The 16,548-nt window shown below is 38.8% G+C and overlaps 1 protein-coding gene and 1 long non-coding RNA gene across 3 annotated transcripts; both read left to right on the top strand.

The window, feature by feature from the left end:
• Nucleotides 1–3,955: 3,955 nt before the first annotated feature.
• Nucleotides 3,956–4,881, top strand: LOC307155380. Its single transcript, XR_013820501.1, has 3 exons — nucleotides 3,956–4,154; nucleotides 4,248–4,356; nucleotides 4,612–4,881. It is a non-coding gene; the product is annotated as an uncharacterized lncRNA (long non-coding RNA).
• Nucleotides 4,882–10,479: 5,598 nt separating this feature from the next.
• On the top strand, nucleotides 10,480–16,157 carry LOC307155331 (C-type mannose receptor 2-like). Of its 2 annotated transcripts, XM_079865931.1 has the most exons (5): nucleotides 10,480–10,582; nucleotides 10,671–10,709; nucleotides 10,805–11,158; nucleotides 14,906–15,286; nucleotides 15,451–16,138. In XM_079865931.1, exons 2-5 carry the CDS (start codon nucleotides 10,673–10,675, stop codon nucleotides 15,816–15,818), a joined length of 1,140 nt encoding a protein of 379 aa, XP_079722057.1. In that variant the 5' UTR covers nucleotides 10,480–10,582; nucleotides 10,671–10,672; the 3' UTR covers nucleotides 15,819–16,138. The 2 variants fall into 2 exon arrangements, with proteins under 2 accessions (XP_079722057.1, XP_079722058.1); XM_079865932.1 differs by having other exon boundaries at nucleotides 10,495–10,709; nucleotides 15,451–16,157.
• The last annotated feature ends 391 nt before the right edge of the window (nucleotides 16,158–16,548 follow it).

Genomic DNA, 16,548 nt, shown 5'->3' with positions numbered 1-16,548 from the left:
CTTATTTCAGTGATAATTTTTTTTTGTATTTTCACAAACCACGCATAAATGTCATTATCTCAAAACTACAAACTTTTACACACATGCTGCTGATATATTATTGTAGCAGAGTTTGTGCTGAATACAGTGTAATCAGACTTTAGCCATGAAAATGTCACAAGTAACAGAAATAAGCACAAATGTCAGAGCATGTCAGAACACCTCCAGGCCCAGAAAACCCCTCAGACCCCAGAGGGTTAATAAACTGTCACAATTGAAGACCACTTTTCTCCAAATTGAGAGCCGCCGGGACTCTTAGCATCATGTATTTCCTAATGTCGGGTTCGCACCTCTTCTCTTTATTCCAGAGTATTTGGTGTTTTGTATTGATTATCTTTGAATTGATTATGTAATTGGCATGATACATTTACCTGACATAATAAATTGTAAACATTTGATTTTATTCTAACAGGACTCTGACATTATTTTCAGTAAAGAGTTAAAAAGAATAGTCAAACATTCGCTCACATTTAATGATGCACAGATATCATTATAACCTTTTCATTTATGGAGTCAGATGAAATAATGAAAAAATACATATGAGAAAATGTATTTAATTTAATAAAAAATACTTTGCCACGAGAAAAGACCTTCCCCGCTGACCGGATGCCTCCATTGGGCTGATTGAGCGTGGTCTTACAAGAGTGTAGAGAGTAAGAGGAAAGAGGAGGTAATGGAGAGAGACCTAAGAAAGGGACCCAGACAATAAGAAGAGAGCCAGAGCATCAAAAGAGACAGAGCAACAGTTTCAATCTTCTTTTATCCCTTCCGTGACCATGTGACTAAAACCCAAATGTGAGAGGTTCTCACTGACCAATTTACAACTTCCCCCACTGTACTAAAGGTGTGACAATTCATCGACCCCCAAAGTACACACATCTTGGCCTACAGGCCTTGATCCCTATCAGCCCCTCTGTGCCTTTAGGAACTCCAAATGGTCCTTGTGGTAGAAAGAGGGGGTGGAAAACAGTCAAGCAAATGTCTTGGTTCATTTCAAATATCTTGGATTATTTTCAATCCCACACATATAGTCCACAAGACAAAAAAAAAGTTGAATTTATAACGATGAATGATTGGATTAGGATTAGTTTTGAGTTGAAAAACCAAACCAATTCAATCAGGTGTGTTGGTACCGTGACTGTCGTGATGAACACCGCTAAAAGCAGAGCCACTTTCATAGTGCCTAAAATCCAGGGTTGGTGCAAACTAAACTGAAACATACTTTGTTAACTTAAACCGGCTTCATGGTTTAGGCCTCAGGCCACTACATGTTATCATCAATACATAATAATCATCTACTACATAATCATTTGTCACTGCTTTTTTTATATTACAAATGTGCTTTACAACAGCCAGAGAAAAACAAATGTTAAGAAGTGTAACTTAAAGGGATACTTCACTGATTAGCATTAAGCTTTGTATCAGTAGAAACCCGGTAGTATTTTTGAATGACCGTGCTTCCCTCCCTCATGTCCCCCTGAGACGAGAGATGTCTGTATTGTGTGTCTGGAAAAAAAAAACTCCAATGACGCAAAAATCGTTATTTAGCATCATCTGAGGCTTTTTTGTCCAGAGGCGAGAGACTACAGCCAGTAGGAGGAGCTCGTTCCGCATGTTTTCAACCCATCCATAGTGGGTGCGATCTCACTCACAGAATGTAGAAATAGTGTCAGCCATCTTTTTATTTTTAAGCTAAGCTAACAGGCTCTTGCTCTGTGGAGAAAGCTGAGTAGTAGACTAACCACGATGGCGAAAGGTAGTTTTGAAGATGATATGGCAGAAGGCGATTTTGAAGATCTGGGGCCTCATTTATAACCGTTGCGTACGCACAAAACAGGCCCTGAAAGAGGCGTACGCCACTTCTGACGCATAAGTTGTGATTTATAAAAACAAACTTGACGGGAAAATTTGCGCACCTGCACGCAAACTCTAACCCATGCGTACAAACGTTTTGGAGATGGAGCAGTTTGGCGACACCGATGGTGAGCTGGAGTTAAATGTCTTTTTGGTCACTTTTAGACAGAAAATCTAAAGACATATACAGAAAGATAATACAAAATATAATTTCACTCACCAAGCCTATCACTTGAAGCAAATATCCATCCCTTCTTAAATGTCCATGCCAGCGAGTGCGTTGGGCCGTTTAGTGAAACTGACACAGTTTAAATAAATAAAATAATGATTTAAACTATGTTTTACTTCTGATATAAACATTTAGATTAAATATGCCATTCAAATTAATGGAGTTAAACACTTAAACATGAAATCATTACTGAGAAGTTACAAAAAAAAATGTATATTCAATCATTAGAAATATTTGTTGTGGATGTGATGTTTTTGAATACTTTTCCTCTGGCGTGCTGTGTTTTAATGTTTTAACCACAGAGATAATTGCTTATCATGATAATACCAGATTGTCTGAGAAAATAGTTTCGTGCAAATAATGCCCAAGGCCTATCTGTTTCCATTAAAAATATAAATCAATTAAAAATACTATTCGGCCAGTGGAAAAGATTGAGAAAAACTTTCTCTGAAATGTATTTTACACTATTTGATTTATGTATTCAAAAACGAGGCAAGATATAGGCAACTACTTGATTTTTAATAATTAAATGTGTCTTGTACCGTTAAACATGGAATCACGTGGATGAATAATCATATGCAAATGATATGCAGATGAGGATCTGCATAGTAAAACTAGGCGTTGTAAGCTCATATATGGTTATTTCGGGGTGGAGACGCATGTGTGCACAATCTCCCGCTGACTGGGATTTATAAAGTGAATTCTGCGCAGGTTCTGGCGTACGAACGGTTTTATAAGTCTGAATATTGTTTTGCGTAAGCCATTTTTGGCTTTCGGGCGCACGTACACTTTTAGTAAGGTTCCTACGCACAGTTTTATAAATGAGACCCCTGGTGCGCGAATCCGATGCGCGTGGCTGCCTCTACGAGCCGCAATACAGCGATGAACAGATGCGGATGATGGAGGAACAAGAGGCGGCCGGAGCAGCTGCGGATAGGCCCTTTTCACACGACGTCACGCAACTTCCGTTCTGACTCAAAGCAGTGTATGTTTACTTCCGCCGCCAGCATAACGCTACGCTATGGAGTTTACTCAGTCCCTTCAACACCTGCCAGAAATACATCTAGATGATGTACATCGTCTTGCAGACAAATTTTCACTCACCACACGGTCCAAACTTGATAAAGGATACAAATTCTTCATTGAGCAGTACCTGTTTGCATATGAAGGTAAGCATTTTGTATTGTCCCGCCCAACTTACGTTAGCGGAGGAGTTAGGATAACGGTAGCTGCTAGTTGTTAGCTTTCTCTTCTGCAGTGAAAGTCCATAATCTTGATTAATTTACTGTAATACAGACCTGCAAACTCTTGTTGCAATCATGTTTATTACTGATATTATTACTTTGCTATAGATTGTGTATTGTTAGATAAAAGTCAGTAACGCATTCATGGTTAATGTTGTGCCCTTTCACCAAAACATTGCATTGGAATAGTTTCGAATGTAGTTGTCGATGAGGTGACAGTGAGAGGGCGCTGTCACAGGTCCATGAGGAAAAATGAGGAGGCTCATCACCTTCAGGTTTTTCTGATTTTCATGTTCTGCTGCGGTTGCAGACTTTGCAGTATCCCACAAAGTTCCATTGTGGTTCAGTGTGTTTCTCAGCCTGGTGTCAATAAGTGTGTGGCGCCAAACTCTAGATGACAATCTTACATTTAAAAACAGAAGAGGGTTGTTAGGGGACATTAAAGGCTGATAAATATTCTGTGTTATAAGTTATAAAAAGTTGGTGTTCAGAGTTCATAGACTTGCTTTAATCCTTAAGTTTGTTCAATTACTCCAAATAAATGTAAAATTGTTGTGAGCAAAAACTTATTTTGATGTTTCTATTATCAGGTTACATTTCATGCGAAAGAGGTTCCTGTGGTAGTGAAATGCATGTCATGTACCTGCTCTGCTGGGAAAGCACTGTGCAACCACATTGTGGCATTATTGTTTCAAAGTGCTCACTACTGTACCATGGGATTCAAGACAGTGCCATTGCCACTGTCATGCACCAGCTCACTGCAGACCTGGCACCGGCCTAGGACACATGTAATACTTTAACATTCATTACATTTAATGATGTTGGACTAGAATTTTGTAATGACATTTGTCAATTAATAATTTCTCATCAATATATTACAGGGAATTGCTCCTGAGGCAACAAATGACATGGTAGTGCGTAAACCAGTACCAAAGACTAAGGATCATGCCCGAACTGGAGTGAAATGTACACTGTACAGAGCATATGGTGGTAAGTCTGAATGAATACATGTCCAAATATTTTAATGTATAATAGAACATTGATTGGTATCTTTTCCCTTTAAGCCTTCAGTTGATATCTTCTGCAAATTATGAACATTTCTTAATATGTAAGGGTTTGGGGCAGCTCAAAACATTTTCATGTGTATTTATAGAGAGGTGATATGTGTTGGTGTCTGCTAAAACATGAAAGGTCAGGTGACAATGATATGTACATTTAACTTGACATATCTCACTTTTTTGTTAGGGCCTCTTCCAGATCCTCACATCATTGCCAGTGCTGAGAAACTTCAAGACAAACGCCCACAACCAGGCATTTGCAAATTGCTGCACGGGCTCGAGGCCCTTAATTTTGTGGACTCTAAATTTGGCCCTGTGCCATTTGGGTCTTTGCTCTCTTACCAGTGCCCTCCCGAGATAAGTAGAGACATTATTAAACACCCTGGTGCCCCTGGATTTCCTCAGTTGCCTTTAGAAGGTTACAATTTTAAATTTAATTTCCAATTTGAGCCCAACTACAAGCAACAATGCCACTTAGAGAGCCTTAAGGTGTCAAGGGAGATGTCTGCTGCAATTGAGGAAGAAACACGACTGCAGTCAGAATGCCAGCTATGGACCCAGGTACGCAAACCCCGACTTACAGCCAGCAGATTTGGTGAAATATGCCATGTCCGTGGAGAGTCTACTGCAAAATCCTTGGCTGCTCGCATTCTGAGAGGAACTCCTCAGACAGCTGCTATGAAAAGAGGGCTGGACCTGGAACCTGACATACTGAGGCAATATTCAGAGTTTTGTGATGTCTCTGTGACACAGTGTGGGGTCATCATCCACCCTGATGCACCTCACCTTGCAGCCAGCCCTGATGCTAAAGTCTTCAACCCCAGAGAAACACCGCCATTTGGGTTGGCAGAGGTAAAGAGTTGTGATGTTGAAGATGTTGCTCAAGTTAAACACCTGATCACAGTTCGAGGCCAGGCCTGCCTTAAGAAAAGCCACAAATATTATTATCAGGTTCAAGGCCAGCTGGCATTAAGCGGACTTCAGTGGTGTGATTTTATAACAGATACCCACACTGACTTCACAGTTGAAAGAGTATTTAGGGATGAGGAGATCATCAACTCAATGCGACAGAAGCTGGATTATTTTTATCACAACATCTACATGGATGCATTATTACGTTGAGGCAGAATTTTCAAATGTAAATAGTTCTATGTACATCTGTGATGCATGCAATTCCTGTTGTAAATACTTTTTCAATTTACAACTTCAGTCAATGTTGCATTGTATGTAAATATATATGGGCTTTATAGTCTGTCTTGGTCACTTTTTGCTTATGTTCCATGGTTGCAAGGAACTGCTTCCAATCTTGTTTGTAGCTTTGAGCTGCTATGGAAGCTTTTTATTAGTTTCATTCACCTCACTTATATGCTATTATCAAATATGTAAATAAAAAATTGCAAGTTTTAAAAATATTGTTGTTCTTTTAATGGTTAAGGTGTAAATGCATTTTACTCTGGATAAACTTTTTACAGAATGCTTCACAACATTGTTTATTAATATACAAATCCCTATGTTCATAGAAAAGATAGTAAATGTAACAAATTTACAAATATATTACAAAGCACTTGTATTTACAGTATATCTACACAGTGTCAAATTTAAAAATATATTACAAAGCACTTGTATTTACAGTATATCTACACAGTGTCAAATTTAAAAATATATTACAAAGCACTTGTATTTACAGTATCAAATTTACAAATATATTACAAAGCACTTGTATTTACAGTATCAAATTTACAAATATATTACAAAGCACTTGTATTTACAGTATATCTACACAGTGTCAAACAGCTAAAAGTACTGTAGAATTAGTCTCACCCAAGAAACGAAACACTTCAGACGGGTTTGTCCCCTTTGATATCAAGAGGTCCCTGATAGTTTGAGAGTAGGCAACAGATGGCCCACAGCTGATTGACTGAACCTGCCATAGAAAGAGGAACAAGCCCATCCCAAATGTGGTACTCCTTCACCCTGCGTATCGCCCTCTCAACTAAAATTCTCAGACGGGCAATAGCCTGTGTTTTCTGGGTGTCCTCTGTGCTGAGCTGATTTGATGTTTTCAGTGGAGGGATGATGAGGGTTGCCCCCACCTGTGACAGCATCTTCTCAATTTGGAACCCCTTGTCAGCCATTACTCCATCTTCTGGTTGAAGTAACTGCAAGATCTGTGATTGGCGAGTTATTTCTATATCGGAGATGGAGCCTGTGTACAATTTAGATACAAATGTGATAACCCCACATGGGGCAATGCCAATTAGACCTTTAAAGGTGGTGTGGTTTTTATAGTTGGAAAATGTTTCCGACTGTAGTAAGAGAGAAGATGCTGTTTCACAACGGATCTCGGTGCAGTCTATTATCACTCTCACCTGAGGGCAGTAGAGCTTGAACTTGTCAGGCATTGTGGCCTGCACTTGCTCTCTCGTCATCCACAATGGTAGCGAGCCAAGAACCTGGTAAAGGTAGCTTGTCCATGTTAAGATGATGCGACTAACCGTAGACAAGCTGACCTCGAAGATGGATGACAGGGTTTTCTCCTGAAGCCCAGCTGCAACACGACAGAGAAACATGAACAGTTCATCAATGAGCGGAAGTTTTCGCTGAGGGCTCGGTGTCTCTTGTGCTGTTCGCTGTGCCTTGGACCAGTACAAAAGCCTTGAAGCAGAAGGGTAAACTGACTCCCAAAACACAGTGAAGACCTCCTTTGAGCTGAACCTAGTGTAATAACGAAAGTCCTCATCTGTGACACAGAACTTGAAAATCAGAGGCTGCTGCTGCTGCTTAACTGTCAGCTGCTGGATTTCACGTTCTAGTGACAAAACCTGAAGCTCCAACTCTTGAATTCTCCTTGTGGCAGCATCCAGTTTACCTTTAAAGCAAGAAAAAACATACACCTTAATGTTTATCATTGAGTCATATACTAGTTTTCACTTCGTCTTCATTATTGGATGTTATTTGTTAGTGAGCTTGACAGTAATTCTTGGCTTTTATGAAATGAAGAGACTACAATAACTAAGATTACAATGTAATTTCTGTAATGGTTCTCAATCATCCAAATCATTATCATATTGTGTGGTATTATTCAGAGTAACTGAGTTTCCTGTAAAAGCATTTTACAGTAAGCACAGCTGCTCTGCCGACGAACCCTATAGTTACAAAGTAATTTATTGCCACATAGAAAAACCTGTTCATCTGTTTTTGAATTACTAACCAGGAGAAGGATGGTAGGCATAGTCATGATCTTTTGCTACTCCACCCGCAGGCAGTGCCTCTTCTGTGAAGTCTCCTACAGGCATCTCCTGAGATTCATCTAGGACTGCAGCCCTAAAATGCTTCCTTGCTCTCTGGTAAACCGACTGTCGAGCTTGTGAGGCTCTTCCTAGAGATGTGAAATAGATACACATAAATGTCAATATGGATATTTAGTAATAATTTCTTAGAACCCAAAAAGTATGTATAATACCACCACAAATGCAATTATAACAAATGGCAATTTAAATGCCAACAGGATGATTTATTATAGTTTTTATATGGACTAATAAGCTGTATAAAAAAAAATACAGCTATTAATAAACATTTCTTCGTTTATTTCATACAAGCATAATTGTATGTAAACTGTAAATAATGTAATAAATTATGATTTATTGTTATTTTAAAGTACTACCAGGCTTAATAGTGTCCTACCTTTACCCCAGTCATTCCAGGGGAATCTAGACGGCGTTGCTCCTTTCTTAATCCTGGTTCGTCCACTGGCTGATGTACATATATCCTCTGGGGTAAAGTGCTGACTACACACGTAGGTGCTCCCATGGAGGATTTTAAAACTCGGTCCCTCGTCTCTTTTGATCGCCCTAACCCAACGGGCACGTATTTCAGCGTCCACTGGAAAATCGTGGAAACTTAAATAGGGAAATTTATGTTTGTTGTTTGAACAACAAGGAACACTACAATAGCATCTACAAGATGACTGTGCCATGCTTATTGGATGGGAAACTGGTGAAAAATGAAAACAGGAAGAAATAAATGATAAATCACATCAGCATATGGAAATGGTTTGACATTTAGCTTTGATAAACATTTAACACTTGTTAGTAAACTTGTGGCAACACACGCTGACCGCGATTTATCTTGTTGCTAGCTAGTCTAACGTTCCCCTCCACAACAGTTACACGTTAAAGAATGCTATACGTTACTGGAAATTATCATTAACATTATCAAAATACGCTAAATATAAGAACCAATAACGCTAAATACGTAAACATTATTATTTTAAACTTTACCTTTCGTGTTGTTAGTTATCACCTTTTGTATTCTCCTGAAGTAACGTTAACCAGCGCGCGCAAGTTAAAACGGAAGTACGTATACCCTGCTTTGCGGAAAAGCGGAAGTTTTCTGACGTCATTGTGAAAAGGGCCTATTAGCAGTGGCCTCGTAGAGCAGCGAAGCAAGTGCATTCTGGGAGTTGTTGTCTTTCATCCACATGTGCCAAAAATACATTTTCTGGCTTTTCTCAGTCTAGAAGGCTCCAACTTCTAAAACAATTTCACATTTCTACTACATAAATGACCCAATTTAAATACACAATCATCTTTCCAGCAGTTAAATATCCCTTTAATAAAACTAACAGATGAATAAGAAAGAATGAGACAATGGAATATGACTAGAACAATAACACACTGTTTCTGCTTCTGTTTCACGTCAGAGATGTAAAGATTGTCCATCCTGAAAGTCTAAATGTGGACCTAAACAAATGAGTGATGAGGATGTGTTTACATGCAAATGTGTTCATGTTCTATAAACTAAGAACAGCAGGAGTATGACACGAAACAAAATAAGAATTTTCTAAATAAGACTAATTCTTAAAAATGTAACAATGTTTTAATGAACACATTCCAGCCAATCACAATCAAGTATTTAGAGGGAGGAAATAAAGACTAATTTATTCTGAAACAGCAGAAGATGATGATATTATTTCAGTGGGATAATGAGTCTAATAATCTTTACTAACATTAGAGATGGACTTCAGGGGAATGAAAGCTTTCATGTCTTTATCTCGTCTCTGCTGTGAATGTGAGGGGTCTCAGCTTTCAGAAGAGGGAAAAAAGAAGCCTATATATGAGCAAAAACATTTATATTTTTCACAAAGAAAAAAAGAATTGTCTTCCCTTCCTCTTCATTTTGTCTTTTTTAATGCCCCAAACTCTCTCACTAGTCAAACTCTCTCAATATTCAAACTTTAAAGGCTCTCATTAACCAGTATCACCAGTCTTCACTAATGAACTCAACCCTCATCAATCAGATCATTAGTGGGTTGTTCAGGTCAAACAGCAACAGATAAAAGTGGCCTAAAACAGAGAAACTCAAACATGGAGTCTGTCCAAATACCCACACTTGGCCACTAGAGAGTATGTGCACGTAACAGGGAATAAGTGAGCACATTTTACTGGTGTAAAGACGAGTATGTGTATTTGTAAATTTTACAACATTTGCAACTGCTTTTTATCATGTAATTAAAAGCACCATCATTACCAGTAAACTGTGTTACATAGGCACTGCTGTACAGACACTTGAATGCATAAAAATGCAAAGCTTTGAGAATCAAAATAAAGCTCTGTAAACACTTGCATTTTTACAACACCATAAGTGTGTCAAATTAGGTCATCAAAAGTTCTACACACACTTGAACACTTGGGCCAAATACAAGGAAAACACTATAGACAAATGGTGAAGTGCAAAGATGGCAAGTGTGGATGGACGACGATTTCAAGATGATCAGGGATAAAACACGAGTTATGCAGTCCAGCAATATCATTAAAGCAGTGCTTAGTTGTGAATGTTCAAATATTAATATAGAATGTTCAAATGATTTTTTGATTCAATAAGGTCCATATTATAGACTAATACTGACTGACACAGATGTCAATATGCAAATAAAGGGAAAGACAAGGGTGGACAAATACACAAATATAGAGGAAGTAAAATATGTTTTTTTTCAGAGAAATACACAAATGACGTGATGAGCTGAATGAGGGATGAGAGCAGATATAATAATAGCGTAGTGTAAATCTGCAGACAGAAACATCAGACTCAGGACAGAAACACACGACCTCTAAAATAAGAACATGTTCATTCTTCAAACACAATTACACTTTCTGATGGTAATATTATCATTATTTTTTTTATGATCATGATTTACTCCAAGATGAATATGTGAGTATTTGGGATTTTTCTCTGTTTCTTCTTCAGAAATGGAGCAAACTCTATATTTGATTCTTCTTCTCATTGGTGAGTGTGTTTGTTGTATTATTTATGGTTTATAGTTTCATCAGGTTTGACTCTGTTATGATGAAAAGCATTAAATCAAACGCTCTCTTTCACAGCTCTCTGCTCCGTATCTGAATGTGTTCAGCGTCAGTATCACTTTATAAACGAGAGGAAGAACTGGACTGAAGCTCAGAGATTCTGCAGAGAGAATTACACAGATCTGGCCACCGTTGACAACATGAACGACATGAACGAGCTGAAGAAGAGTGTGAATGATGGAGGTGTTCAGTATATCTGGATTGGGCTGAAGAGGACGAGTGTTGATAAATGGCAGTGGTCTTCAGGTGAACCTGCGCTCTATCTGAACTGGGGACCTGGACAACCTGAAACCAGTTATTGTGGACTTATGTCAAATGGACAATGGGAGGATTTGCCATGTAGTGATAATCGTCATTTCATCTGCAACAACAGTGAGTGCAGCTATTTAAAATTACAACAACCGTTCATTTATAGATGCACCATATACCAAATATGACGGCTTCAGAACATTTTCTACTATCACAAACAGTATTAACTTATAAATTAAGGGCAGGGTAGGCATTTTCAGAGAGGCTAGCAATAGTAAGTTAGCTTTGAAAGCATTTGATCCCACTCTCCTTTCAGAGTGTCTCCAAAGCCACACCTTCTTCAAATCACACAAGAGACAGTGTTAAACTACACTGTAACATTTTGACCTGTAAATTAAAGGAGAACTCCGGTCAATTTTAACATTGAGCTCATTTTTTTGTACATTTGGAGTGCTGTCAATACAGAGAACAACGACAAAAATCGGTGTTGCCTACACCGTGTTATCCTCTTTTTAAAATTTGCACCCTGTTGACTTCAATGGGGCAAGTACTAAACCTGCTTTTAGCCTCTTAACATCCTTGATGTGTCATTACAAGTGCACAGAAAATGTGAGTGATTCCTTCTGAGTGAACACGAGTGAGTCTGACTGCAGTAGATGTGAAAGAAATGTATAAAAATGATGTTATTTAAGCCAGCGCAAATACCTTTGTTTACATCCTGTTTTTCGGTTGAAGTCCAAAGTAGTCGATTGCCGAGTTCACGCGCGTGATCATAGGTATTAAACCTATGCGTGTGAACTCTGCAATCGACTGCAATCAATTGCATTGCAACGCAATTTTTGCACTCTCACAAATGCTTACACCAAATCACAATGCAAACACGATGTGAATACACAGTAAGAGCTTCGTTGTGTAGTGTAACAGTGTCATTATTTCATCAGTAAGTGTTGTTGGTAAGTGTCCAGATAAGCTCTCGCGGCTCGCGCTGTGCTGTTTGATTGACAGCTTGGGCGAATGGAAAGGGATCGTTCTTTGATCGCTTTCTATATATAATTTAATAACAGTTTAAAAAAGATTATTTTCATAATACTACGAGAAATTATGTGAAGTTGATCGTTTAGTCACTGATGCATAAACTGTATTGAACGATTTTAAGAGAAATATCTGAACTTGAATTATTACACATCAGAAATCACTGATCGCAGATCAGGCATTAGAATACACATGGTTACTTACATGTTGCTGGCAGATCCGTCGGGAAATTGTGATTGACTGATTTAATAAAGTTTAACCATGCTGGAATCTGAATGAAGCTTATGCAGACTGTCTTCTTCCACAAACAGGCACTGCACAATATTTAGTAAACAGCATGTTTATTGCTTGGAAGTAGCTCGATCCGGTTTAGCAATCATCATGTCGTCCTATGTTATTTAGCATGTTTGGGCGAATCGGTGGGCGGGGCTAAACAGGCCGTGTTGAAGTAGGCGTTGATCTTCTTTTGTGGAGGCGGTGTTTTATCCTCTTTGACGTCATAGTTCCCCACTTTGAAAAACGAGTCGTTTGCTGAGCCTGATGTCTATAAAAGCTTTTATTGGACTAACAAGGTATTTTCAGTTCTGAAACTTACAGGATATTATTATAGTATGATGATCTCTTATATGTCAAAAGCTCAAGGAAAATTTGATTTCTCAGTTCATCACCCCTTTAAATTTCTCAACTGCCATTAAATTTCCCAGTAAACAACTCACTTCCAGCCATTACACATTATTACACTTATTACTATCCAGTTTGACTTTATTACTGCCATCCATCTACAGAAGCTCTTATTGAGAATTAACAGATGTTTAGATAATGATATTTGATTGAAAATGTTTGATTTGAAGCAACCATTTTGGTGATCAGTCTTTGCTTTAGTTGCGCTCTTGACCCTTGACTTTTGTCACCCGTTACTGTAATTAGGTAGTTTTTTTCAGGTATATATTTTTTAGCATATTTTTAAATCTATAATTACTTTAGGCACTTTTGTCTGTTGTGCACACTAGGGATGTTTGGACCCTTGACAATAAAATATATTTTTGTATATTTATGTTGCCTACTTTTTTAAACACTTTATTATTTTTACCTCTATAGTTGGATACTAAATTTAGTTTAAAGAAGATCTAGTTTATTTTTTATTTTCATTCATGGCGATATGGAAAATATGCCATGCTTTAGTTTAGTGGACAATTTCTGTCCCCTAGTGGAAAACATAGGCTCCATCCGAAGTCGCATACTTCTCTACTATTTAGTAGGTGAAAAACAGTATGTGACATACTAAGTGTCTGAATTCACAGTACTCATAAAAGAGTAGGCAAAATATGTTCTGAAGTGTGCATACAATGAACGTTTGACTATTCCATGAGGCCACGGGAGAGGATTGTGAATGCCAGTGAAGCGAGGTAACTGACACTGGTAGATCACATGATAATGACAACATGACGAATGTAGTACATCCAGATTACATTCATACTACACACATTCATACTATATAGAATGTACTTTTTAGCAGCTGTGAAGTAATTACTTATTCAAAATAAGTACTATCTCAAAAGAGTATGCGATTTCGGATTTTTTAAATGAAAATGTCAATTAAAATCACCACTATAACCAGTAGATGGCAGCAGAGGACACTCTTTAGCTAATTTGCCATTGCCACTTCCTAATGTAGTTCTTTTCATATTTTGCTTTTAGATTTACTATTATAAAATAGATGTATTATATAATATAATATTTAATATGATGTTTTAAATATATATAATATTTTTAGATTTTATTTAAAAAAATCAAATAGGCAGCTTTAAAGAGGACACGTGAAAAAGAGACCTTTAAAAATTAGGTCTTAAAAAAGCTTTAAAAAGGCTGCTAAAATTACACAGACAACACATACTTGTTTTCTTATTCTTGTATGTTGCTGCAGGTCTAATAGTCTACATTAGTCTGCATTTACACTACAGCACGTATTGCACAAGTCTAGCCTGGCAAGCCAGACCTTCATCAAGATGTTAGTTCTGGCAACTCACCATTGGCACGGCTCAATCCGAGGGGTGGGATAAACGGTTGTCTCTCAAAATCCCTCTGCACGCAATAGGATAGCGCTACAACCAATCAGAGCAACGAAGAAGGCTAGTTGGTATATTAAACTTTTGCCGTATCCAGTCGGCAAAACTCTGAACACATGACTTAAGTGCTGTTCTTTGCTCTTTTCTCAAAGAAAAGCTTAACTCCAAGTCCTTCAGAGTCGCGGCAAAGCCGATTCGAAAGACCGCGGTTCACCAGCAGCAGCCGCCATTCTTTGTTTTCAAGTTGCAGGGAACCGTCGCAACTCTGTCGTCATATGTTAAGCCCGCGCCGCCTACTCTATACACGATGTGATTGGCCTGACCTGAGTTTGGTTTTTCCAGCTCGAAAGTCAACGGAGAGTTGCTAGACTACACTGGCTGCAAAATAAATTTAGCTGCCGCTAGGGTGCGTCTAGATTTCTAGGCTAGCACAGGTCTATATTGACCAATGTTTTGTCCCGTCCGTTGCTACGGTTACCACTGTCAATCATAGCAATTTCAGGAGTGACTGAGGAACAATGTAGCGGATTCACTCATGCAATTATATATTTTCTTGACAATTTGGTGTGCAGTTTTCATACTCTACACTTTGCCTACCCTGTTTTATAAAGGCCCACTTGAACATATCGGGCCTCGCCCCTGTGTGTGCGTGTGTGAGTGTGTGTGTGTGTGTGTGTGTGTGTGTGTGTGTATATAAAACATAAAGCAGCATAAGAATAATGAACAATCTGATTTATGAAACCTTTTTTTTTTTTTCTTCTTCTTCCTAAAGCGAACACAGGACTCGTCTTTGTCGATCAGATGAAGAACTGGAGAGACGCTCAGAGTTACTGCAGACAGAATCACATTGATCTGGTCAGTGTGAGGAACCAGAATGAGAATGAACAGGTTAAGAAGTTCATTGATGACAATCATTTACCTGGATCATGGGTCTGGAGAAGTTCTAATTTAAAAGTATTATGGATCTGGATCGGTCTGTTCAGAGACTCATGGCAGTGGTCAGATCAGAGTAACTCCTCTTTCAGATACTGGAGGTCTGGTGAACCTGATAATGGCAAAGGTCGTGAAAACTGCACAATATCCAATCAGCTTGCTCGGGGACAATGGGCAGACTTCTCTTGTATGAACCAATATCCTTTTGTGTGTCATGAAGGTGAGCAGATCCTCACAAACACACACAATCCATCCATCACCTCCAGATATCTTAAAGTTCAGGCTACATGTCTGACATGACAGATTCCTCCACAGTGTTTGTTCTGCATGTTGTTTTTGATCAGTCTCTCTCTAGTTTTTGCTTGTGGTTTGTTTTGTGTCCAGATAAACTGATTCTGATCAACGAGACTCTGACGTGGCCTGAAGCTCTGAGATACTGCAGACAGAATTATACGGATCTGGTCTCGGTTCATTCAGAGGAGATGCAGGAGGAGGTGATGAATGTGGTTAAAGGTGCGTCTACTGAGGCGGTGTGGTTGGGTTTACGTCACTCCTGCACTGTGGGCCTCTGGTTCTGGGTGAGCGGAGAGACCGTGTGCTATCAGAACTGGGCTCCAGGGAACGGCACAGGAGACGAGGACTGTGAGTCTGGAGTGAGATCTGGAGCAGTTCAGTCTGGAGGAGATCAGCGCTGGATCAGCCGTCCTGAACACGACAAACTCAACTTCATCTGCAGCAGATCTGAGGAGTGAAGGATGTGTTTGTGTTCTTACATAACTGGCGAATGTTTTTTTAACTGGCAACAACCTTTTTGAATTGTTTTAATCATCAGATAATGTGCTTATATCAGTACAATGAATGAATTAAAATTAATTTATGTAATTTAAAAGTTATTACTATCAATGTAATGTTCTTTGGGTATTTAAAATACTAATGTGCACTATATGTTTTAAAGACCCCATGACATCAACATGAGTTTTCATCTGTGACTGTTCAGTCAAACATACTTACTGTTAAATATAAAGTAGAAGATCATGATTCGAGGATGTGGCTCAAAACATATTGGCTGTTTAAAATAAAAGCAAAGCACAAGCTCGTTCTGCATGTTTTCAACCCGCCCATAGGGGGATCTCACTCACAGAATGTAGAAATAGTGTCAGCCATCTTTTTTTTAAGCTAAGCTAACAGGCTCTTGCTCTGTGGAGAAAGCGGAGTAGTAGACTAACCACGATGGCGAAAGATAGTTTTGAAGATGATATGGCAGAAGGGGATTCTGAAGATCTGGTGGGCGAATCCGATGCCCGTGGCTGCCTCTACGAGCCACAATACAGCGATGAACAGATGCGGATGATGGAGGAACAAGAGGCGGCCGGAGCAGCTGCGGCTCAGGAGTGGCCTCGTAGGGCAGCGAAGCAAGTGCATTCTGGGAGTTGTTGTCTTTCATCCACATGTGCTAAAAAATACATTTTCTGGCTTTTCTCA

Source organism: Squalius cephalus (assembly GCF_949319135.1).
Source record: "Squalius cephalus genome assembly, chromosome: 3".
Lineage (NCBI taxonomy): Eukaryota > Metazoa > Chordata > Actinopteri > Cypriniformes > Leuciscidae > Squalius > Squalius cephalus.
The sequence above is the reverse complement of the archived record's forward strand: the minus strand, read 5'-3'. Positions and strand labels throughout refer to the sequence as shown.